The sequence below is a fragment of the Erythrolamprus reginae genome, unplaced genomic scaffold, assembly GCF_031021105.1.
Source record: "Erythrolamprus reginae isolate rEryReg1 unplaced genomic scaffold, rEryReg1.hap1 H_12, whole genome shotgun sequence".
In the NCBI taxonomy this organism is placed as follows: domain Eukaryota; kingdom Metazoa; phylum Chordata; class Lepidosauria; order Squamata; family Dipsadidae; genus Erythrolamprus; species Erythrolamprus reginae.
Genome location: NW_027248465.1, coordinates 217,484 through 243,841, shown reverse-complemented (window position 1 = coordinate 243,841; position 26,358 = coordinate 217,484). Strand labels below are relative to the sequence as shown.

Here is a 26,358-nt window from a genome sequence, read left to right as displayed (position 1 = left end):
ACCCTGCTTGCAGTTGTTGACACTTTAATTCTCTTGTTTATTATTTGCACAAGGATTTGCTCAGCAAATACAAAATCTCCATAATAGACTATAGATTCTCAGGAAGTAGGAAGTGGATTCTAAGAAGGGGACAAGACAAGAGCCAAAACAGTCCGGATCTGGATCAGGGGGAAGAGGAAGGGATTTGGGATAGCCACTCTCTATAATCTCCCAAAATACAGTATATCCTTTGGGCTAGAGTAGTATAAGTTTACTCTGGCAAGATTCAGTCTATGTGGTATGAGTAAATAAGGAACTGAACTTTGGCTGGATTGCTTTACATCATTCTTGAGTTAAACCTGACAATTTCCTCCCAGGCAAAAGCTGGGGGAAAACCCTTGATTTTTTTTCAGGCAAATAAGATAATTTATTGGAACTCTATACTGTACTAGGTCAACAGATCCTATTGACAGTAGGGTTCAAAAGTATACTGGAAGTGTAATCAAAACAAACCCATTATATTTTTATTACAAGGTCTGCAACATGAATATGGCAGAGGACTGTCTAATGTTTAAACCGCTGTTTAATTTAATTTATTAAAGTTTTTATTTTGTTCTTATGTTTAAAGATTCTACTTCTTCAGCAAGAATTCTAAGTTGGAAACTTAAAAACCCACTTGACCACGAATGTTCCCATTCATTTCCCTTTTTTTCTTCATGGTTTCTTCTTCTCTTTTTCTTTCTTTTTTTAAATGGTTCATTGCACAGTCATATTTTGGTTTGGTTTGGCTGCCAGTGTCTTTTCAAATGCAGTTCAAGGTGATGGTTGGCAATTTTAAAGCCTTCCTAAAGGGTGTCTTTTTCCAAAGGTTTGTTCTGGTCCAATTTAATCTGGTAAGGTAAAAGGTAAAGGTTCCTCTCAAACATACTTGGTAGTCTTTCCCGACTCTAGGGGGCAGTGCTCATCTGTTTCAAAGCTGAAAAGCCAGTGCTGTCCAAAAACGTTTCCATGATCATGTGGCCGACATGACTAAATGCCGAAGGCACACAGAACGCTGTTACCTTCCCACCAAAGGTGGTCCCTATTTTTCTACTTGCATTTTTACATGTTTTCGAACTGCTAGATAGGCAAAAGTTGAGACAAGTAACAGGAGCTCACTCCTTATGTGGCACTAGGGATTCGAACCACCAAACTGCTGACCTTTTTGATTGACAAGCTCAGTGTCTTAGCCGCTGAGCCACCATGTTCCCTCTCTGATCCAGTTTGAACACGGATTTGGCATTTTTATCCACCTATTGACTCCTTCCAGAGGTGGGTCTCTCCTGGTCCTGTAGGCCTGGTTCGCTAGAACTGGCACTGATCCAGGCCTGCCATGCCCCCAAGCCAGTTCTCCCGGCAGTGCCGTAGGCGCCACCATCTTGTTTTTAGCTTTTTTAAAGTACTGCGCATGTCCCCATAGGGTGTCTCTGAGTGAACCAGAAGCAAAGAAAACCGGAATCCACCCCTGAATACTTCCCATGTTTCTCCATCCCCCCATTAATTTTCTTTGTTTTTGATCTTTCGACATCTAATATCGTGAGCATTTGCTTACTGAGTTTCTTACATCCATACTTTTAGCATGCTTGACCCACTGCTAATCCTTAGTTTCCTTATTTCTCCCCCTCGTATTTTTTTTTGGGAGGGGGCAAGTTGTTTTCAAAAGCATACAGTATTTTTTTCCCCCCAGGTCACAAATCACTCATTTTTCCTCCTGCTTAATCTTGTTGATTCTGGTCCTCCTTCAATGTTATGGCAGCCATATTTGCTGCAACAGCTTCGCACCATCAGGTAGAGGCTTGATGGGCTCGGGGAGGGGAGCTGCATCTCCTCTCCACAAGCCATCAAGCCCCTACCTGATGGTTGTCTACCCTTCTGGCTTTCCCCCTTCACTCCCTCTGTGGGGGTGGAGGGGCAGTGTAGGTCCGAATTCGGACCCTCAGGCGTGAAGTGTATGGAGCCAGCCACAGTCTTGGCTTCTGATCTCGCCGAGGAGGAACTAGAAGTGGAATCCTTCCCATGTTGATGTTGACATTTGATGCAATTAAAGATATTGTTGCAGGATGTAAGCTGTTCTAAGTAAAGCTCTCTTTTGCAATTGATGTTTATTTTTCTTTTTTTATATAAACAATCTTTATTAAATGATTTTAAAAAGCCAGCATGACATATATACATATATACAAACTTAATATGCACCTAATTGGTGTTTTTTCAATGCCTTGTTACTATTGGTAACAACACATATTTTTTTTGCCACAATCATTCTACTTCTGTTTGCAAGTCCTTGCATTTTGTATACCTCTCCCATTTTTCCTCTTTATTTTCTGCTGTCTCCAGCTATTTCTGTGTCCACTATCTAAATGTTCTTATTGATAATTATTAAGTTTGTAGTGTGATATGGCTATTCAAATTCTAAAGTTCCAGATCACTTTACCTTATTCATTTTTTAGGGCTTTCTCTATTTCTAGGATTTTCCTACCATTTCTTACTTGCAGGCAAAGGCTATTATCTTCCAGTACACCATTGTTGCTACTTGGTCATGCTGTTGTTTGTAATCAGACTGTGAGATTTTATCTATCTATCTATCTATCTATCTATCTATCTATCTATCTATCTATCTATCTATCTATCTAGTCCAATACACAATGAAGGTTTCAGTGGGTATATATCTATATACACATAGTAAAATACAGGTTATAGAGGAGATATTCATAGTAAAATATATCTAAGAAATAATAGAAAAGAAGATATAGTAATAGAACATATCAATGAAAAAATAGAAGAAGAGATATAGGAATAGAAGAAAGGTATAGGAGATATAGGAGAGCAATAGGACAGGGGACGGAAGGCACTCTTGTGCACTTGTACTTGCCCCTTACTGACCTCTTAGGAATCTGGATAGGTCAACCATAGATAATCTAAGGGTAAAGTGTTGGGGGTTTGGGGATGACACTATGGAGTCCGGTAATGAGTTCCACGCTTCGACAACTCGGTTACTGAAGTCATATTTTTTACAGTCAAGTTTGGAGCGGTTAATATTAAGTTTAAATCTGTTGTGTGCTCTTGTGTTGTTGTGGTTGAAGCTGAAGTAGTCACCGACAGGCAGGACGTTGCAGCATATGATCTTGTGGGCAATACTTAGATCTTGTTTAAGGCATCTTAGTTCTAAACTTTCTAGGCCCAGGATTGAAAGTCTAGTCTCATAGGGTATTCTCATAGGATCTTCTTGCAGTAGTTCAGTCAGGTATTCCACTATTTCTTCAACTTCTTTCAAAGATGGCACTTCCTCTTTGTTATTGTCTTCTTAATTCTGGCTTTGTATCCATTTGTTTTTAAGCCTTGATCTTATGCAACCAGAATTAGTCTGTTCAACTTTTCTGCCAGGTCTTGTTATTATTTACTGCTATTTTTTAAAGTATTGGGCATATAATACTTCATCTTCCAAGGTCTCTTTTCTATTCTTCATTTGTTTTTTCTTGTAGGCAAGTTTAGCCTCTCTTGGTTACAGTACTCAGCTTTCCTGGTATACTAGCTTCTGTGCATCGGCTCCAATGTCCTTCAGCTACTCTACCAATGGCCTTTTTTGTCCAATGTACTTGCAACATTCCTTGCCCACCTATTTTCCTTGGCAAGTAGAGTCTGTCAGCATTACTGTGAGAGTGAAAGGCATGATTAATTGTCATTATTATTCTGGTCTTCCTGTCAAGGAGTTTTAGTTCTGCTTGAGTCCAAGCCATATCATTGCTGTGTATCTAATGACTGAAATTGCCCAGGTGTTAATTGCCTTGATGGTAAAGTATGCCACGTTTAGACTGTTCTTCTCTCACTTGATGTATTCCCTTTTGTCTTTTTTCTTGATTTCTGTTGTCAGCTTGTAGGATAGAAACAGAAACATAGAAGTCTGATGGCAGAAAAAGACCTCATGGTCCATCTAGTCTGCCCTTATACTATTTTCTGTATTTTATCTTAGGATGGATATATGTTTATCCCAGGCATGTTTAAATTGTGGATTTACCAAGCACGTCTGCTGGAAGTTTGTTCCAAGGATCTACTACTCTTTCAGTAAAATAATATTTTCTCATGTTGCTTTTGATCTTTCCCCCAACTAACTTCAGATTGTGTCCCCTTGTTCTTGTGTTCACTTTCCTATTAAAAACACTTCCCTCCTGGACCTTATTTAACCCTTTGACATATTTAAATGTTTCGATCATGTCCCCCCTTTTCCTTCTGTCCTCCAGACTATACAGATTGAGTTCATTAAGTCTTTCCTGATACGTTTTATGCTTAAGACCTTCCACCATTCTTGTAGCCCATCTTTGGACCCGTTCAATTTTGTCAGTACAGTATCTTTTTGTAGGTGAGGTCTCCAGAACTGAACACAGTATTCCAAATGTGGTCTCACCAGCGCTCTATATAGCGGGATCATAATCTCCCTCTTCCTGCTTGTTATACCTCTAGCTATGCAGCCAAGCATCCTACTTGCTTGGCTGCATAGCTAGATGCTCAGGTATTAGTAGTGACTATCCGTATTTTTATTTTATTTCCATAGGGCATCTTAATTCCTTCAGTTTCCAGTGTTTCCCCCTGTTCAGTGGCGAGCATGGCACATTTGTTCAATCCAAAGTCCATTGCCACATCTTGATTCTTTTTCAGATGGTGTTTTTCCATACGGCTTCAGATCATCCATGTAAAGGAAGTGCGATAACTTAGCACAGGGTAGGCAAAGCTGACTCTTCTATGACATGTGGACTTCAACTCCCAGAAGTCCTGAGCAAGCATGATTGCTTCAAGGGATTCTGGGAGTTGGAGTCCACAAGTCATAGAAGAGCCAGCTTTGCCTACCCCTGACCTAGCAGATGCTTTTGGTATTTGATAACCATGGCCTGAGTTATTCAATATTGTTGATAAAAGAATCACTGCAATGACTAGCAGTAGTGGTGATAGTGAATCTCCTTGAAAGATTCCTGTCTTGATATTAACTTCTCTGTTTATCATCATTGGCCAGCACCTGAGTCTTCCATTGCACAAAGCTTCTGATGTTTCAACTGACTCCAGTTATTTCTAGGCACTTGATTATCCAGTTGAATGCCTTCTGGTAGTCAATCTATGTTACATTCAAGTTGGTCTTCCCTTTTCTTGCAGTTTTCCAAAATCATCTTATTTATTTATTTTATTTTATTTTATTTTATTTATTTTATTTATTTTATTTATTTTATTTATTTTATTTATTTTATTTATTTTACTTATTTTATTTTATTTTATTTATTTTATTATTTTATTTTATTTTATTTTAAATTTGTTTGTTTGTTTGTTTGTTGGATTTGTATGCCGCCCCTCTCCGCAGACTCGGGGCGGCTAACAACAGTGACAAAAAACAGCATGTAACAATCCAATACTAAAGAACTAAAAAAAAACTTATTATAAAACCAAACATACATACAAACATACCATGCGTAAATTGTAAGGCCTAGGGGGAAAGAATATCTCAGTTCCCCCATGCCTGACGGCAGAGGTTGGTTTTAAGAAGCTTACGAAAGGCAAGGAGGGTGGGGGCAATTCTAATCTCTGGGGGGAGTTGGTTCCAAAGGGCCGGGGCCGCCACAGAGAAGGCTCTTCCCCTGGGTCCCGCCAAACGACATTGTTTAGTTGACGGGACCCGGAGAAGGCCCACTCTGTGGGACCTAACTGGTCGCTTGGATTCGTGCAGCTAGTTAGAAGCTGATCATTTGTTCCTTGGCTCTTTCAGCTGTTTCCGTTTTGCTCAGTTGGAAAGAGATTGTTTTCAAATAAATGCTGCAGAACTGCACCAGCTACCACACCAGTTAGCAATTTAAAAGTTGTTGGTGAACAGGTCAATTGGTCTGCAGTTGCCCGGGTGCTCTTTGCTGGATTTTTCTTTATCAGATGTTAAAACCACTCTTCAATTTTACCTCTTTGCAGTATGTTATTAAATGCTTCACAATGAGTGGGTGTAGACTAGCCAGATGTTTCAGCCAAAACCCAGGAGTTCATCTTCACCTGATGATGATCAGTTCCTAATATTTCTTGCCTTTGGTCCAAGCATTTCTATTGTTATTATAAGTTCTTTCATTTCAGTTTCTTTTTTTACTTATCTATCTCTTTTAGCCAAGTTGCGTTCCTGTTGTATTTCTTTATGTTGTCCCATATATGTGCCCAGAAAGGCACTGTTTCTTCTTTATCAAGCGTTGATTGATTTACTGCAGTCTCCCCATTGATGGATTGATAGAAACATTTTTGATTGAATTAAGATTAGTCTCCCCTTTAATTTGCTGTTTAAACCTGGTATCTGCTGATCTTCTTGACTATGGCTATTATTTACTACTATATTATTTCCAGTACAGTGGTACGTCATCTTACGAACGCCTCTTCTAACAAACTTTTCGAGACACGAACCCGGTTTTAAAGATTTTTTTGCCTCTTCTTCCGAACTATTTTCACCTTAGGAACCCAAACCGCTGCTGCTGGGATTAAGGGGTTTCTTTTTTTCCCCTTTTTTGAAGAAAGAAAAGGGAGGGGCGGCTTGGAGGGGGAAAGAGTTTGCATTTTAAAAAGTAGGAGAACAGCGTGCTTGCACAGGCACTGAAAGGGTGTCTTTTGAAGAAAGAAAAGGGAGGGGTGGCTTGGAGGGGGAAAGAGTTTGCAGAGAATAGCGTGCTTGCAGAGGCACTGAAAGGGTGTCTTTTGAAGAAAGAAAAGGGAGGGGCGCCCCCCTTGCCTTTCTTCCTTCCCACTCACCCTTTAGTCTAGCCTTGCTTCTTCTACCCACCCCCTTTAGCTGCTCCTCCCTGCCCTCTGTTCGCCTCCCTTCTAAAGTTTGGGATTTTCCTGAAGGATTTGCACGCATTATTTGCTTTTACATTGATTCCTATGGGAAACATTGTTTCGTCTTACAAACTTTTCACCTTACGAACCTCCTCCTGGAACCAATTAGGTTCGTATCATGAAGTACCACTGTATTTCCTTCATCTTCCTTGTTTTATTATTATTTTTATTTCAATATTATTATCACTTTAGGCATGTCCATGTCAAAGTTATCTCCCAAACGCACATGCTTATTTTGCCCAACTTATTACTGTAGATAGGAGAGTCTGAATCCAAATTGCTAATTACAAGTACACTGTAGTCCTCAACTTACAACCACAACTGAAACTGGAATTTTGGTCAGTAAGTGAAATGTCATATGACTGCAGTTCGCAGCCTCATTCTTGGCACTTCTGCTTGCCATCATTAATTGAGGATCACAGGTTTTTAACAGAGGGAGCCACAAAGAAGGAGTGTGGAGGTGCCACGGGAGGATGTGGGAGGCTCTGGAAGCACCGGCTACACCTAAATTGGGAGAGTGCTGTAGTACAGCACAAAACTGCAACTGCCCTGGGAAGCCTCAGCCACCTCATCTGACCCAACAGCACTTAGGACTTTTGATAATAAGGTCCGATAATAAATGTCCCTTTCCTTTTGCTATAAAGGCTTTAATCTGTTTCTGTCATGACCCTTGTCCTCCATTGGGGGACCACCTTCTGCCGCATAAATCCCGGCGGCCTGTTAGGTCCCACAGAGTTGGCCTTCTCCAGGTCCCGTCGACTAGACAATGTCGTCTGGTGGGGCCTAGGGGAAGAGCCTTCTCTGTGGCAGCCCTGGCCCTCTGGAATCAGCTCCCTCCAGAGATTTGTACTACCACTACCCTCCTCGCCTTTTGCAAGAGTCTTAAGACTCATTTATGTCACGAGGTATGGGGCAATTAGATCCACCCCTCCCCGGCAACCAAATGTGATGTGTAGTTGTGATTGTGATTTTATATTGTACCCTATGAGCCGCCCCGGGTCTCCGGAGAAGGGCAGCATACAAGTCTAATAAATAATAATAACAATAACAATAACAATTGTACTGAAGAAGTAGACCTGAATATTAATGCTCAGACCAGATTTGCGATGCTGCTATTTCATTGAGGCTTCCCTCGCTAGGAAACCCCACCTCCAGACTTCCGTTGCCAGCCGAAGCACCCGTTTTCGCACTGGTGGGATTCCCCTGCTGGATTCCCCTGCAGCATCACAAAATCCAGAGGTGGGGTTTCCCAAGGAGTGGAGCCTGAGGGGAATCCCACCAGCACGAAAATGGGCGCTTCGGCTGGCAACGGAAGTCTGGAGGCGGGGCATCCCAGTGGTGGCAGCGGGTTCGTAAGGTGAAAATAGTTCGGAAGAAGAGGCAAAAAAATCTTAAACCCTGGGTTCATATCTCAAAAAAATTTGTATGACGAGGGGTTCGTAAGATGAGGTATCACTGTACTAGCATGGAGGGGGGAATAAATGAGACATAAATTGGAAAGTAAAATTGAACAAGTACATTCAATTGCCTTTCTTTAAGGGATTTTCCTTGCCAGCAACAGGACCCTCAATATTCTGACTTAACATCTTAAACTCATTCTTTGGCTATGTTCAGGAAAGTATTGGCTCTTGAAATAGTCACGTTCTACACCACACACTATTTTTGCTTGTAGTTGCAATTCTGCACTCTCTCTAATCCCATTTCATCCCTAACAGGGGAGACAGTTTCCTTGTTTTTTTTTTAATTTTTGAAAGAGTCCATTTGAGAATTTCTTCATTTTTAGAAGGGCTCATAAATAGGAGCTGGAAATATTCCACTCTGGCAAAAGTTAACAACGGCAAAACATTTTTAAAGGCAAAAATCTATGCAGAGGCAACAGAAAGAGGAGCTTGCCAAGTCTCTCTTATATGCATTTCATGTGAAAATTAAAAAAAAATTAATATAGAACATTTGTTCAAAAATAGCTTGCTGGTTGAGTATCTCCTCCCCAAGCATAGGCTGTAAATGGCCTGATTTGAATCTGCTGAATACAATTTTCGCCGGTTCGAACTTTGCGAAATGTCTATACCACGGTTTTTCAAAAATATTAATTAAAAAAATACTTTGCGGGTTTTTTCCCTATACCACGGTTTTTCTTGCCCAATGACATCATACGTCATCGCCAAACTTTCGTCTGCCTTTAATAAATATTTTTTTAATAAACTTTAATAAATAAACATGGTGAGTAATAATCTAAATGGTTGCTAAAGGAAGGGGAAATGGTAATTTATGGGTTTAAAGTGTTAAGGGAAGGCTTGTGACACTGTCCATAGCCAAAAATAGTGTATTTACTTCCGCATCTCTACTTCGCGGAAATTCGACTTTTGCGGGCGGCCTCGGAACGCATCCCCCGTGAAAATCGAGGGAACACTGTAATGAGAGTTCCCTAAGGCAAGACTTTTGAAGACGTTTGCACTGTAAGTTTAAAACTCAAACTCATTAAGGCGAAATGTGTTGCTCTGAGGGGTAGTTATATCAATTTATTTTGTGCCTTCAAGATGATTTTCTGACTCCTGATGACCACTTGATCTGATCCCTGCAGTTTTCCAGGCAAGATTTTTCAGCAGTTTCCTAAGGCTAGGAGAGATTGACTGCCCAAGGTGATCCAGCTGGCTTTGTTGTAAGACAGGACTGGAATTCATAGTCTTTGAGTTTCTCTTTTTTAAATTTTGTTTTTATTGCCGTTTACATATCTTTCATACTTATTTGACAAGATCTGTGACATTCATACAACCAAAATCAATATTCAATATATTCTATACATTCTATTTCCAAACATTCTACTCCAGGGGTGGGCAATTAATTTTGCCATGGGGCCACATGAGAAATTGGGATGGTTTTAGAGGGCTAATATAATTAACTCAATTCTACCCAATACTGTAAAGACCCAGACCCTGGCCTGACCTAAACACCCAGACCCACTCTACATACCCCTAATAGTTTGCTTTACGGCAACATGGTGCACCACAGTCACTGCGCTGGAGTGTTTGCGTGGTTTCTGTGCTTGGCCGCTCTCGGTAGGAGGTCGGGGTCTGCTCCAGTGCGAGGATGAAAGAGCTCACCGCGTCTGCCAGGTCCAACATGATTCATCAGGAAAGCAGGAACCAGAGGAGTCCTAGCAGACGCGGTGAGCTCTTTCATCCTCGCACTGGAGCGGACCCCGACCTCCGCGGACGGCTCACAGATAGTGGGCGGGCCAGTCACAGACAGTGGGCGGGCCGCCCCTTGCCCAGGTTTGCTCTACTCCTTTTATGTACATTTCCATTTCTTATTTCTATTATCTGTCCATTCATACCATTTCTCCCATACCACATAATATTCTAAATCTTCCTTTCCCCTTAACTCTAATGTGAGTTTATCCATTTCTGCACAATCAAATATTTTTTGAATTACTAATCCTTCTGGCAGTATATTTTATTTGTTCCAATACTATTTATTTATTTATTATTTAGATTTGTATGCCGCCCCTCTCCGAAGAACAGAAGCAAGGCAGTTCTTGCTTCTGTTAATATATGTAACATCAAATACTTTATCTTTCTGTTATCATTTTTGTAAGCTGCCCTGAGTCTGCGGAGAAGGGCAGCATAGAAATCTGAACAAATAAATAAAATAATTTGCCCCTAAATATCCCTAAGAGAAACAGTTCCAGTTTAATTTCTATTTGACACTTAGTTAAATCCTGCAGCCATTTCTGTATATTCATCCAGTTTTGGGGCATGACCACCATGAATGAAAGAAGAAGGTACCTTGCCCCTGTCTGCATTTCCAACATTTTGGATACATCTTGGCCAGCCTTTCTGGTGCCAAATGTCAATGATAAAACATCTTATATTGGTTCTCTTTATAGGCCGCAGATTTGGTTATTGTATAATTTTTATTCCAATTCCCCCCCCCCCCCCCCCCCCCCAATCTTCTAATTCTATGCTGTGACTGAAATTTTTGGCCCAGCTTCATCTGCCCTGTCTGTTAAGTAACTCTTCTCTTCCTTAGCGTCTCTGGCTAGTCAGGGCTTCAGGTCCAACATGTGATGACGGACACTTTTGTGTCGGATTAATAGGAATTTCTTTTGTTTTAGAGGGTGTTTGCCTTTCCACTTCTCTGCTCTCCAGGCTTCCCCTCTATTCTGCATACTCTCCAGGCTCACCCCGCCTGGAGGGGTCCCCAAACGTGAAAAATTCAGGATCTAGGAAGGGAAACCATTCTGTTTTCCCTCGCACTGCTGTGATGTCACCACCGGAAGTCCCAGTCTTCCTGTTTCTACGCTAGTGTCTTAATCACAACATCAAATTGGCTACCTTGCCTATTGCTGAAGCTTTTTGTTGGCTGCTAGTTGCAAGGTCTGGTCTTCCTTAATACTGGTCGCATCATACAGGTAGTCCTTGATTTATGACCACAATTGAGCCCGAAATTTATGTTGCTAGGTGAAACATTTGTTAAGTGAGTTCTGCCCATTTTACGACCTTTCTTGTCACAGTTTGAATCACTGCAGTTGTTAAGTTAGCAACACAGTTGTTAAGTAAATCTCGCTTCCCCCATTGACTTTGTTTGTTAGGGTTAGGGTCTCAAAGGATGATCACATGACCCCCGGGATACTGCAACTCTTATAAATACAAGCCAGTTTCCAAGCATCCAAATTTTGATCACATGACCATGGGGATTCTGCAACAGTCATAAGTATGAAAAATGATCATAAGTCCCTTTTTGCAGTGCTGTTGTAACTTTGAACAGTCACTAAATGAACTGTTGTAAGTTGAGGATTACCTGTACTGCATCCAAGATAATCTTCATACTGCAGAAGACAAAATGCTGATTGGTTGATTGATTGTAACAATTTAGGTGAGCAAGAAACATTTGTGTGGGAGAACATTCAAATGACATTGCAGCTTTTGCTTATGATCCAGGAAAAATATGGTCCGAAATCCATAGATTAATTTGCTGCAAGATTTTTGCCAAAATATCTTTTAAATAGTTCACTAGACAGAATGACATTTTTTAAACCTTCCCATGGAAGTTAATTTATTTTTCCACCCATATGGAACAATTATTGCATTGTGCATAGAAATCAAGAAGTCATTAGTACCTAATCCAGCATTCATCTATGTTTGTATTCTTCATTGTGTTGGATTGTAGGTTCCATATTTCCCAACCAATGCCATAGAAAATTACAACAATGGGTGTAGTAGTTGACAAGGGAAGACAAATACCTGAAGAAAAAGGTTTCTTGCAGAGTTCTAAATACTTCCACATGGTTTGCAAATGTTCCATATGAGCATAAAATTGCCTTTGTTGGATCTTTTCTTCCCGATCTTCTGTTTTTTGTGTGTGTATGGAACTACAGCTATGGAATCACAGGAAGCTACTGGATGAAGATAGGGGGAAATCAAACAAATGTCCCATAGTAGATCCCATCACATGACACCAAACGGGCAGGAATAGCTAACACTCCAGAAGATAGGCTCAAAATACAGCAGAATTTTGACAGACTTGAGCATTGGCCGCTATCAAACAAAATGAAATTCAATGGTGAAAAAAGTAAGGTTCTACATTTAGGGAAGAAAAACAAAATGCACAGGTACAGTATATGTGGTACCTTTCTCAACAGTAGTAACTATGAGAGGGATCTTTGAGTCCTTGTGCAGAAGCTGCCAAAAAAGCCAACACAGTTCTAGGCTGCATTAACAGGGGGTCAAGGTCACATAAGGTGTTAATACCATTTTATAATGCCTTGGTAAGGCCACACTTAGAATACTGCATTCAGTTTTTATCACCACGATGTAAAAAGGATGTTGAGACTCTGGAAACAGTTGCAGGAACTTGGTATATCTAGTTGAATAAAAAGAAGGACCAGGGGAAACATGATAGCAGTGTTCCAATATCTCAGAGCTCTGCTGGCTGGAGAATTCTGGGAGTTGAAGTCCACAAGTCTTAAAGTTGCCATGTTTGAAGACCTATGCTTTATCACATTCCATATGTTGATTTTGGGGCTTAATCTCATAGTCTAACTTGCCTCCGCCAAATGCTTTTTTAGATGTGTTTGGACTATTCATAATAAAGAGGCATCTTTTGCCAAACTATATTTCTGCCTTCATATCCTCATTCCCACCCTCCATATTATGCAAAAAAAAATTGACCATGGTCTTTTGGGATAAGAACATATGCTTGCTTTTCTGATTAAATGTGTCTGAAAGAGCAAGATGAATTTGTTTTTCTTTTTTTCCAAAGATTTTTTTCCTCCACATTCAACATGCAACTTCATGCACCTTCAATATATCTTAATACAGTATATACCTATCATTATTCAAATACAATAAACTGGATTACGCTCAGGCAAGATGAATTTTTACAAGCAAGGTGAATTTGGATCGAGCTAAAAGCTACGACTAGCAGATTGACTTGAGTTTGGGCAATGCAAAGTTTCATCCTGTGATGAAAACACATTCATTTTAGACTGAAATATGATCCCTATTCCAGAAGTGTGACTTTTATCTTGTGTGGCTTTAGCAGAAGGGCTTTTTGTCACATGCCTGGTGTTAATCAGCTCTTCATGCAACAGGGTCGCAGGACCTTGGAAGCCTTTGTATTATCTTCATTTACATAGGATAAAGCGTCTCTTTGCTAGAGGTAGTCATCCTGAACTGATAATGGCTTTCCTGGCTATGTCATAATGTCACTCATTATCAAGACACTTCTGGAATACGGTGATTTGAAGCAGACTTCATGTTTGAGTTTCAGGGGCATCACGGCTTCGTGGCAAAGGCCAAGATCTTTTGCTCAAACAGTTATTATCTGTACCTCTGGCTTTTGTGCACTGCCATTTAGAACAGATTGTTCCCTTATTTAGAGCAGTGTTTCCCAACCTTGGCAACTTGAAGATATTTGGACTTCAACTCCCAGAATTCCCCAGCCAGCATTCGCTGGCTGGGGAATTCTGGGAGTTGATGTCCAAATATCTTTAAATTGCCAAGGTTGGGAAACACTGCCCTATCACTCAAGTGAGTCTGGTGAGTCATGCTTAGGAACCACATTTGGGAACTACAGTACTTGTAATACAGCCGGGGAGGCACCTGGCTGGGAAAGGCTGCCTTACACAAACAGGGGAGGGAACGCGCGATTGTCAATAAATAAATTAGAAAAGCAAACACGGAGGAAAAAAATCCTATCCCAGAAGAAGCAGCAAATTCAGCTCAATGAGCCTGGAAAGCAGCGGCTGGTTTCGTTCACCACCAGGGACTTAAATGCTGGCTGGGGAATTCTGGGAGTTGAAGACCAGATATCTTCAAATTGCCAAGGTTGGGAAACACTGATCTAGAGGACTCACCCTTAAGTCTACGGGTAGCCGTTGGCAGGAGGTGGGCTGCTAAGGTGGATGGGTTATGTGTGCACCTGGGTGTCCGTGCGCAATTTCACTACCTGCTCAGATGCAGTAGCATAATTGTGCTGGACTCCAGTAGCACTCAGAGCCACGGGGGGGGAGCACACACCACCGTTCCACCTTAACAGCCCACCTCTGCCCTTGGCTTATGACCAGAGTCAAACCCAAAATTTATGTTGTTAAGTGAATTTTGCCCCCTTTTACAACCTTTCTTGCATGAGTTGTTAAGTAAATCATTGCAGTTAAACAGATTGCATAAGGGGAGTCACATGATCCTGGGACACCGCAATCGTCGTAAATATGAGCCAAGCATCTGAATTGATGCTACAACGGTTGTAAGTGTGAAAAATGGTCCTTTAGGTCACTTTCTTCAGTGATGTCGTAACTTTGAACTGTCCCTAAGTGACTTGTTGTAAGTTGAGAATTACCTTTACAGTATTCTCTTTTCATAGCTATCTCACTATTTTGCCTCAAAATTGTTTGGACACTCAAAATTATCAGCTTCTAAGACAATTATGAGACTTTTCTTTCTTTTTGGATTATAGAATTCATGGGGGACCACCGTAAATAGCCACAGTTTTACTATTAGAAACATAGAAACATAGAAGTCTGACGGCAGAAAAAGACCTCATGGTCCATCTAGTCTGCCCTTCTACTATTTTCTGTATTTTATCTTAGGATGGATATATGTTTATCCCAGGCATGTTTAAATTCAGTTACTGTGGATTTATCTACCATGTCTGCTAGAAGTTTGTTCCAAGGATCTACTACTCTTTCAGTAAAATAATATTTTCTCATGTTGCTTTTGATCTTTCCCCCAACTAACCTCAGATTGTGTCCCCTTGTTCTTATGTTCACTTTCCTATTAAAAACACTTCCCTCCTGGACCTTATTTAACCCTTTAATATATTTAAATGTTTCGATCATGTCCCCCCTTTTCCTTCTGTCCTCCAGACTATACAGATTGAGTTCATTAAATCTTTCCTGATACGTTTTATGCTTAAGACCTTCCACCATTCTTGTAGCCCGTCTTTGGACCCGTTCAATTTTGTCAATATCTTTTTGTAGGTGAGGTCTCCAGAACTGAACACAGTATTCCAAATGTGGTCTCACCAGCATTCTATATAGCGAGATCATAATCTCCCTCTTCCTGCTTGTTATACCTCTAGCTATGCAGCCAAGCATCCTACTTGCTTTCCCTACCGTCTGACTGCACTGTTCACCCATTTTGAGACTGTCAGAAATCACTACCCCTAAATCCTTTTCTTCTGAAGTATTTGCTAACACAGAAATGCCAATACAATACTCAGATTGAGGATTCCTTTTCCCCAAGTGCATTATTTTACATTTGGAAACATTAAACTGCAGTTTCCATTGCTTTGACCATTTATCTAGTAAAGCTAAATCATTTACCATATTACAGACGCCTCCAGGAATATCAACCCTATTGCACACTTTAGAGTCATCGGCAAATAGGCAAACCTTCCCTACAAAACCTTCCCCTATGTCACTCACAAACATGTTAAAAAGAATAGGACCCAGAACAGACCCTTGTGGCACACCACTTGTAACCTGACTCTGGTCAGAATACTCGCCATTAACAATAACTCTTTGATATCTACGCTTCAGCCAGCTGCAAATCCATTGAACTATCCAGGGATTAAGTCCAATCTTCACTAATTTATCTATCAGCTCTTTATGTGGAAATGGATATACAGTAGAACCCCGACTTACGAGACTAATTGGTTCCGGAAGGAGGCTCGTAAGTCGGAACGCTCGTATGACGAAACATTGTTTCCCATAGGAAACAATGTAAAGTCAATTAATCCGTGCAACAACAAAAAAAAACCGCTGCCGCCGAACGCGGAAGTTAGCGTTCAGAGACAGCTGCGAAGCGGGGCGGGTGTTTTAAAACGTGGCAGCCGGCCTGGGGGGCTCGGGGGCTTCCCCCCGAGCCCCCCAGGCCGGCTGCCACGTTTTAAAACACCCGCCCCCGCTTCGCAGCTCTCTGCTGAATCCAAACGCGGAAGTTAGCGGTCCGGATTCAGCAGACAGCTGCGAAGCGGGGCGGGTGTTTTAAAACGTGGCAGCCGGCCTGGGGGGCTCGGGGGGAAGCCCCCGAGCCCCCCAGGCCGGCTGCAACCTTTTAAAACACGCGGGATACGAGCGCCAAGGAGCTGTCTCCTGAAGCCGAAAGCGGAAGTTAGTGTTCGGCTTCAGGAGACAGCTCCTTGGCGCTCGTATCCCGAATGTGAGCTCGGGAGGCGAACAAAAATGTCGCTCCCCTCCCAGCTCTTATCTCGAGTAGCTCGTAAGTAGAGCTGCTCGTATGTCGAGGTTCCACTGTATGTTTATCCCAGGAATGTTTAAATTCAGTTACTGTGGATTTACCAACCACGTCTGCTGGAAGTTTGTTCCAACTAATATGTATGTACAAGATTGTTTCTATGAAAGAGTTAGAGGCAGCTTCTTTGCCAACTATTAGGCACCTAATCTCTGTGTGCATGAGCTTAAGATAATTACAGTACAGTACTCCTCTTCTTTCTCCTTTGTGCCAAAGAATCCTTCTGTTTATGGCTGATTTCAGACAATTTTACCAAAGATGCCTTCCTTTATGTCTCTGTCTACAAGTTAGACCAGACTAAGACAGCAATACCATATAGGTCAGATTTGTATTATGTATTGTATTATTCATTTATTGTAACAGTTATTCTAGCAAAATCTTGCAAGCCTGAACATGCCCCCCCCCCCCAAAAAAAAAATCTTCATGTGAGCTAGGTAGGGCTTGCTTGTCATAAGTTTTTTCTCAAATTAGTTTCTGCTCCAGGATCCAGCCCCACTGTTGCCTTGTAGTGATTCTTCCTCCTGTCTTTCAAGGTCATTTCCTATATTCTCTTACTATAACCTCCCTCCCTTATGCGTGTCCTCACCACCACTGCTACCATTTCCTCCACACCCTCTGCATCTAAGGTGTCTGGTTCAGCCATGAAGCATTGAGGACACGTTCATGAACTTAAATCACTTCTGAAACTGACTTTGTCATCAGTCTACTTGTCAGCCTTTCGAGGTAGATCAAGATACAAGAACGATTGGAATTCTTTTTTTTTTATTGTTATATTGTTGTAGGATATAACAAAAGCCTTTCTCTCCATCCAGCCTTACTTAGCTCATGGTCACATAATCATTTCTGAATTTCTCCTTCAAGGCCACCCCCCTGTTTCTCTACTTGACCTTAGATAAGCTTGAACTCAGCTGCAGCTTTCCAGAAAACTAACCACCACTGCACAGATATGACAGAATTGTTTATAACACCAAGACCAAAATCCTATTAGCACAGTTGCCTCTTACAGTTAAGGTTTTTGTTCCACTTTGTCTTGAATAAAGTTTTTTAATCCCTTTTTTTTGTGATGGCTTAGTAGAAAACCTACTTTATGCTTCCCCTGGTATGTGTGGACTTTGTCCACATTCCTTTTCTGAGAAAAAAAATCCATTTCAGGATTTTTATGCAGCTTAAAGGAAAATATGTTGAGGAATTTTATCTGAATACTTCAGTTTAATTTCAATGTAATTCCAGGTCTTTCATATTTTGTGCGGTTCCAGTTACATTCATAAAAAGCCACAATGACATCAAAATGACCATATGCATCATCATGCAAATAAGAAGAACTGATGCAAGTGTATTGAATCTCATGATTTATGTGGTGATGGATGTATCGTTGTCATTTCCTTACCCTCCCACATCCCTTGTTGAATGCAATGTTTGCTTTCCCATAACAATATATCTCCTCCTTTTTTCCTTTGCAAATTTATTTATTTATTATTTTATTTTATTATTTTATTTTATTTTATTTTATTTATTGGATTTGTATGCCGCCCCTCTCCGTAGGCCCTTTTCGTTCCTTCCTAACCACCGAATTTCATGAAAAGTCTAGTATCTTCCTGCTGTTAGTGACTTGGAGCTGTCCTGTGATTTCTCAATGTTCATGTCAAAAAAGCATTGAGTTCTCTTTAGCTCCAGCTCCAGTTGGCCTTTCAACTCCTCCCTAGCCAGGAGTTGAAAATGATTTGATGGCACTCTTACTGTTGGACCTAACGGGCACGAGTAGGGAGTGATTGTAAACAGGTGGTAAAGAGGTCTTAAAATAACTCTGCCATGAATGACTGTATAGGCCAGTGATGGCGAACCTTTTTTTCTCAGGTGCCAAAAGAGCATGGGTGCACTCTATTGTGCATGCGCGAATGCCCACACCCATAATTCAATGCCTGGGGAGGGCCGAAAACAGCTTCCCCTGCCCCTCTGGAGGCCGGAAATAACCTATTTCCCAATTTCTGCTGGGCCCAGTAGACTCATGTTTCACTCTCCACAGACTCCAAAGACTTCCCTGGAGGTGGGGCAGGGTAAAAATGTCCCCCCCCCCGAGGCTCTCTAGAAATCAAAAAACACCCTCCCAGAGCCTCTGTGTGAGCCAGAAATCAGCTGGCCCGCACACACATGCACATTGGAGCTGGAGCTAGGGCAATGGCTTGAGTGCCAGCAGATATGGCTCTGCGTGCCGCCTCTGGCACCCGTGCCATTAGGTTCGCCAATCACTGTTATAGGCCAATCAATCAGGCTTGGTGATGGGATTGTGTTTTTAAGATATTGCACAAGGCCAACAATGTTGGAGCCAAACTAATCTTTGTGGGAATGATGTGTCTTCCAAACAGCAGGCCCCATGATGGGCGGAAGCTCTCATTCTGGGCCCTGCCAGATGGCAATTCATAATAGATGAGACCCAGAAAACATTTTTACCTACTTGACCTAATGGGATGGGATTGGTAGGAGTATTTGTGAAGATGTAGTTCCTAAAATAACTCAGTCTTATGCCATGAAAGGCATCATCTTGAACTGTGCTGGAAGTATACTAGCAAACAATGTAGCTTGTGAAACAGATGTAATATGCACAAACTAAGGAACCAGATAACTGTCTTTGCAGCTACGTTTTGTATCAGCTCTAGCTGTTTCAACCAGGCAAACCTTTCCTTTTATTAAAAGCTTTTATAGCACTTAGATTTGTATGCCGCCCCGAGTCCTTCGGAGAGGGGCGGCATACAAATCTAATAAATCTTAAATCTTTCATTTGAGAAGCCATTGGAAACTACATCATGACATTAGTGGTAATTTCTTAAATAAGATCCAAACCTTTTGTCTAAATTAGAATGGGATTCAAGACGATTTTGGGGCCATATAGAATTTTACAGGCTTTACTGCCAAAATAGGGATTGCTCAATTTGAAAGTTAGAGTTAATAATAGTTAAGGAAGGATCAGCAAATCTCAGCTGTGAGTTGGAAAAACTATTTATTTTCCTTTTCTTTCTCTCTCCCTCTCTTCATCTTTCTCTCTCTCTCTCTCTCATCATATTTCTTGGCTGTTGTACAGAACAACAACAAAAAAAGGAACAGCTCCTGGCTATCTAGACTTTTATATACAGTCAGTTACATGTTTTCACATACTGGAAAAATGAGATTGTATTATTTCCTCTTGTCTTTCTTCCTTCTAGACTGGAGACCTGCTGTGATGCTGGGAGCTATAGATTGTGCTGATTTTTCGAATAAGAACATCTGTTACAAGTTTGGAATAAAGAGTTACCCTACAGTGAAGGTAAAAATTCTGGTAGTGAGGGTTGCAATTCCCGTTCTCTCCAATCAGCATGATTTTAGGTCATTATAAGCCAGCATCCCCAGAAGTAGCTGATCTAGTGGTAGACTGCTGAGTATAGCAAATTCTTTCAGAGACGCATACAATACCATCTGGCACATGGAAGCTCTTGTATCTGATGATCTCTCAGGAGGGGCAACTTGTAGCATCCCCCAAACTTCTTTTTTTATCCTTTAGAAATTTGTGTAGCTGAATTCAGATGGCAAACTCTTCAGATACACGATTTCTTGCTAGATTTTGGTGATAAAGAAAGAAAAATTGGCAATATACACTTTGATGATATCACTAACGTACATGCAGTGACCCTTGGCCACCCATTTATCTAGAGGTTAGAGATTATTTGTACTGTGCAAATGTGCCTCTTATCAGAGCCAGAAACAGACATGGATCCAGACTGTAAGTAGCAGAAGACAATACAAACAGCTACCTATTCACTGCCTGCAATTTGTAGGCCAAAATAATAATGAATAATAATATAATAATAATAATAATAATAATAATAATAATAATAATAATAATAATAATATAACAACAACAACAATAATAATATATTATTATTATTATTATTATTATTATTATTATTATTATTATTATTTATTGGATTTGTATGCCCTAGTCATCACTAAAGACTTTGTTCATTAGGAATCAAAACTTTGATGATTCGGAGCGATTTTGTCAGTGAAATACCTGAGAATTGGTTACAATAGCCAAGTGGGAAATTTCTCTCTTGACTTTTCCCTGAAAGAGAATCCGAAACCCTGAACAGGGGCTAATGAATCACAGTTACTCTCTCAAAAGTGGGGGGAAAAGCTTACTTCTGTGTTAGAAGTTCATTTGAGTTTTACCTTTATGGGTACTCCTGATATCATTTGTGATCCTTCATTTCCCCAGAGCACTTTAAGGCTAATCATGTTCAGTATCCAGCTTGCCTCCCATTGCACTGGCCCTCCAGGTATTGAACTGAACTGCCCACCAGAGATCTGGGAAATTGTTTAAGCTCTCTAGAAAGCATTTGGATCTATTGGGTGCTCTGGAAAGTCTATTAGACTGAGTCCCTTTGCCTCAAGCAGGTTTTAGGTGATTATCCATCACATCTGGATCTATTCATAGCTCTGAGATAAAAATGAGCTCTGATATATGCCCACCTATATGTTCCGGCCCTGAAATTAGAGATTGTTGCCACAGAGGCCATGAACTTCTAGGTTTTTTTAGGCTAGGCACTCAGCACATCAAGCTAGAAAAGCCAACACCAGAAGATGGGGGGTTCACTACCAACCCCGAGAGTTCTCCAAGCATCTAGAGGAAGAATCCTGCTATCTAGGCAATACGCCAGTAAGACACACACACGCGGTTGTATTGGAAATTGAGATAGCCAACAATTTGTTTGTTTGTCAAGCACATATAACAGATAAAAGTATAAACATGGTTTTCTGAATACATATAAAAAATAAGAATATAAAGGGACATTAAGGACAGGGGATGGTAGGCATGATGTGTGCGCTTATGCACGTGCCTTACCGACCTCTTAGGAATGGGGGTGAAGTCAACATTAGACACTTTAAGGTTAAAGTTTTGGGGGTTAGGGGAAGAAACCACAGAGTCAGGTAGTGTGTTCCAGGCATTGACCACTCTGTTACTGAACTTGTATTTTCTGCAATCGAGTTTAGAGTAGTTTACCTTAAGTTTCTATCTATTGTTTGGCTCGTGTATTGTTGTGGTTGAAGCTGAAGTAGTCATTGACAGGTAGGACTGTAAAGAAACAGAACAGAATCCTACTAGCTTAATGTTCATGGGATTAAAGGAAATAAATTAGGCTTAGAGAGAGGGGCCTGATTTTAATAGACAAAGATGGTAATTCTCTTTTTAGGATTTAGGATCCTGGATCGGAATTAATCCTCACTGTGCAATTATTTTAAGAAGAAAAGCAATCTTATTCCGCTGCCAGAACTTGTCTTTTCTAACTTTAAGTTTCCTATTTGCATATATAAGCTTTGTTCCTTTCCTTTCTTTCCTGGGTTTACACTCAGTTTATGTTATAAGCTGATGTGGCATTTCCTGCTTCCTTTTCCTTGTATTTTGTTAGTTCTCTAAAGCCTGGTCATTACACAACCTCTTGATTTGTGTACATTTGATCAGGTGGAAAGTACACAGCTGGCAGGACCTGTTATCATTTTTTCCAAAAGAATCAACATAGGAAAGGGATGGCATATTTGATTGTTAATCGAGTTCTGTTGCTTTGCCCTATCCAATGCCACTGGCAGCATAGAGATGTATTTTTCCCACGGAATGATTGAAACTTAATTTGCAGTTTTATTTCAAATGAGTGATAAATATATTTTGGAGGAGTTATAAAATGCGGCAAAAATGATAAATAAACCCACTCATCCTCGTGCTTAGATATGGCATGATAGCTGCTCTAAGAGAATGCAATGTCGTGAAACAATTTTATTGCAAATCAGTTGGAGAACTGTGTGTGTGGATGTAACAAACAATTTTAAAGAAAAAAAATTGTGTGAGCATATCAATTTTTAAAAATGAGGGAAGTAAGAAGGCAAAATGAATAACCCATCAGGGCCTGGATAAAAGAGAAGTTTTATAGATCTCTACAAAGTATTTGTGTAGATTTGTAATTTTCTTCCATCTCAATCTATATACAGTGGTACCTCTTCTTACAAACTTAATTCATTCCGTGCCCAGGTTCGTAAGTATTTTCCCCATAGGAATCAATGTAAAAGCAAATAATGCGTGCAACCCCATCCCAAAAATCATCCCTTTTGCCTTGTGCCACTGGGAATCCCTGCCTCCGGACTTCCATTGCCAGCCAAAGCGCCTGTTCATGCGTTGCTGGGATACCCCTGAGCCTCCCCTCACTGGGAAACCCCACCTCCGGACTTCCGTTGGCAGCCAAAGCGCCTGTTCTTGCGTTGCTGGGATTCCCTGAGCCTCCCCTCGCTGGGAATCCCTGCCTCCGGACTTCCATTGCCAGTCGAAGCGCCCGTTCTTGCATTGCTGGGATTTCCCTGAGCCTCCCCTCGCTGGGATTCAAAGCAGTGCCAGCAAAAATGAAGGGAATCCCAGCGAGGGGAGCCTCAGGGGAATCCCAGCAATGCAAGAATGGGCGCTTCGGCTGGCAACGGAAGTCCAGAGGCGGGGTATCCCAGCGGCGGCGGCTTGGATTCGTAAGGTGAAAATAGCTCGGAAGAAGAGGCAAAAAAATCTTAAACACTGGGTTCATATCTCGAAAAGTTCATTAGTAGAAGCGTTCGTAAGAAGAGGTACCACTGTACTTCTCTCCCAGCTTGTAGGTTGATGGATAAGAACTTCAGATTACAACTTGGCAATTGTGTTGCTTAACATATTACAAAAGTGATGTTTAAAAGCAAAATTTTAACAATCTGGTTTATTTCTTTCCAAGTTTTTCAAGAAATTTTAACAATCTGGTTTATTTCTGTTCAGTTTTTCAAGATGTTATCCCAAAAACCTGAGGATGGCATGCCACTTCCAGGTATGTACCATATTTAGAATTCTTGACAGTAAAGTGGCAGCTAAATAAATTGTCTCTTTCCTCTCCCAAGAAAAGTCATGCTTATCAAAGAGAGATGATCCACCATGTAATATGACCATTATTGTAATGCAGTTTCTTTGAGACGTCTCATTCCTTTCCTGTATCTCTGTTACATGTTTCATTTGGGCAAGGCCTGAAAGATATTTCTGTCCTTCTCAAATCAGTAAATTGGGACTTCCATTTTGGGGTGCTAAAATTCTTTATCCAGATAAGTAATATGTTATGGTTATAGGTAAATCAGAACCTGATTAACCTATTTAGAATAGAACCAATGGCTTGACTTTCTTTTGTGTTTTAATCTAAGGCTTAACATTGTTCAGAATAATACATGGTTTCTTTTTGCTTTGAAAAAAAATTAACTAAAAATAAAATAATAAAATTGGGTTTTACATTTCCAAACGAATTCTGTGATTCCTGGCTTATTTTCTGCCTACCAGGATGAAGACCTACTTAAAACATAAATATTTATCCCATAGCAGCTTCCTGTTTCTAGGGATAACCAAGGAGTGTTCCTCTTGGAAGAAACTTAAAAATATGTAACAAAGAATTCTCAGCATGTTCGTTAGGCTGTAATATGGACATGCCATAGTGTAGGGTGGGAGGGATATCATGGAATCAAAAGTAAGTCTCAAAAGAAGAATTAAAATCTAAAAGCAAAGCGGAAATTGCTTTTGCCTTGCTGCATGAACATTGCTGCAGCCCAAGGTCAGAATCAAAGTTCATCGCCTTATGAACTCCCAACAGATGCTGTTGATTGCTTCTTGAACTGTAGGAGGATCAAACAATTTTTCTTTCTTTATTGGTGATATTTGTTAGACAACATTTGTGACGTTCTTGGTCAAGATAATTACTCAGACTCCCATCAGGAAGTACTGAACTCTGGGATGAGCCATGTAAGTTGGGAGTGGCTCCTTGGCAGAAGGGTTACATTGAAGTGGGTAGATTCAGATTTTCCCTCAATTCTCAACTGAACTTTTATATCAGGTATATAGAGATTTGCTGAGACAAATGAGCTACAGGTGACTGGAACTCACCTTCCTCTATTGGAGATAAAAATGGCTCGGTTCCTGTTGTTCCATGTTTGGAAGTTTGACCTTATAAAGTCTATAAAAAGTTATTTGCATGATGTGATCATTTTCTGTGTACTCTCTCTATATGGATAAAGATGATAGAATTATCGGAAAAAGGGAATCATTATCCTTAAGCCATTGGAAAGCACGTATTGGCAATAGTTCCCTGTAATCAGGTGGTAGAAGCTGCTGGGACTTTGCCTATGCATGATGTCTTCTGGGGTAACCTGAATTATCTTGATTTAACTTGACCTAATCATACTGGTTGACTGGAATTTGACAATGATATGCTTTTTCCCCTGTACAGATTATGAAAAAACCATTGAGTCTCTAAGAGGGACCATAATCTCTTTAATGGAGAGTCATGAAGATCCGTGGCCTTCTCCCAGCCCACCTTTGCATCCAATAAGGTAATTTGAAAGTAGGTTGCAAGACAAACTATCCCTTTTAAGCATGCTTAAGCATCCCTTTGTGCACGCTGCTTCAACTCAACAGAATAAGTAAAAGGGCTTTGGACTCTGAAAACTGAGCATGTAAATTGCATTAGATATTCAAAGTGCTTCATTACAACAATCTAATAAATAGGATAGTGCTGTCCTACACATTTAGCAGACTTAAAGGTATCAGATCCCTACACCAAAGGAAATTGTAATCTAAAATCATTTGTATTTGTATTTATTAGATTTGTATGCCGCCCCTCTCCGAAGACTCGGGGCGGCTAACAACAATATAAAAAGACAATGTAAACAAATCTAATATTAAAAATAATCTTTAAAAACCCAAGTTATTTAAATTGGGTTTTTTAAGATTATTTTTAATATTAGATTTGTTTACATTGTCTTTTTATATTGTTGTCATACATACAAGCATACCATGTATAAATTCTATAAGCCTAGGGGGAAGGGAAATTTCAATTCCCCCATGCCTGATGACAGAGGTGGGTTTTAAGGAGCTTGCAAAAGGCAAGGAGGGTGGGGGCAACTCTGATATCTGGGGGAAGCTGATTCCAGAGGGTCGGGGCCACCACAGAGAAGGCTCTTCTCCTGGGTCCCGCCAAACCATTATGAGAAGGATAACAGACAAAGAGAAAAGGAAGAAGAAACTGGGGCTACGGTGAGTCAAAGTTAAAAGATATAACTGGTTTGTGATTTGTACTGCTGACTGCGTGTATTATCTCTTAAAATATATAAACAACTTCCACGTTAAAAAATCGTCATGGATAATTTTCCCGGACCAGCAAAACATTTTAAATTAAGTTATAATGTCACTTGACAGTGAGATGGATGACATAAGAAATTTAATAAATAAATAAAATAGAACATTAAAATTGACAACAATATATATATCTTTCAGCTGTGGCGAGGGGGGCGTTTGCCCAGGTTCGCCTGGTGCACCAGTTGCGGTCCTATTTGGACCGGGAGTCACTGCTCACAGTCACTCATGCCCTCATCACCTCGAGGCTCGACTACTGCAATGCTCTCTACATTGGGCTACCTTTGAAAAGTGTTCGGAAACTTCAGATCGTGCAGAATGCAGCTGCGAGAGCAGTCATGGGCTTCCTCAAATATGCCCAACACTCCGCAGTCTGCATTGGTTGCTGATCAGTTTCCGGTCACAATTCAAAGTGTTGGTTATGACCTATAAAGCCCTTCATGGCACCGGACCAGATTATCTCAGGGACCGCCTTCTGCTGCACGAATCCCAGTGACCAGTTAGGTCCCACAGAGTGGGCCTCCTCCGGGTCCCGTCAACTAA

At 40.7% G+C, this 26,358-nt stretch overlaps 1 protein-coding gene across 1 annotated transcript in view; it reads left to right on the top strand.

The window, feature by feature from the left end:
- Nucleotides 1-26,358, top strand: part of LOC139155353 (sulfhydryl oxidase 1-like) — an 80,024-nt gene that overhangs the window by 5,579 nt on the left and 48,087 nt on the right. Inside the window, exons 2-4 of the mRNA XM_070730485.1 lie at nucleotides 19,811-19,911; nucleotides 23,425-23,473; nucleotides 24,911-25,013. Of these exons, the coding sequence (XP_070586586.1) occupies nucleotides 19,811-19,911; nucleotides 23,425-23,473; nucleotides 24,911-25,013 (253 nt within the window). The remainder of the gene's footprint in view (nucleotides 1-19,810; nucleotides 19,912-23,424; nucleotides 23,474-24,910; nucleotides 25,014-26,358) is intronic.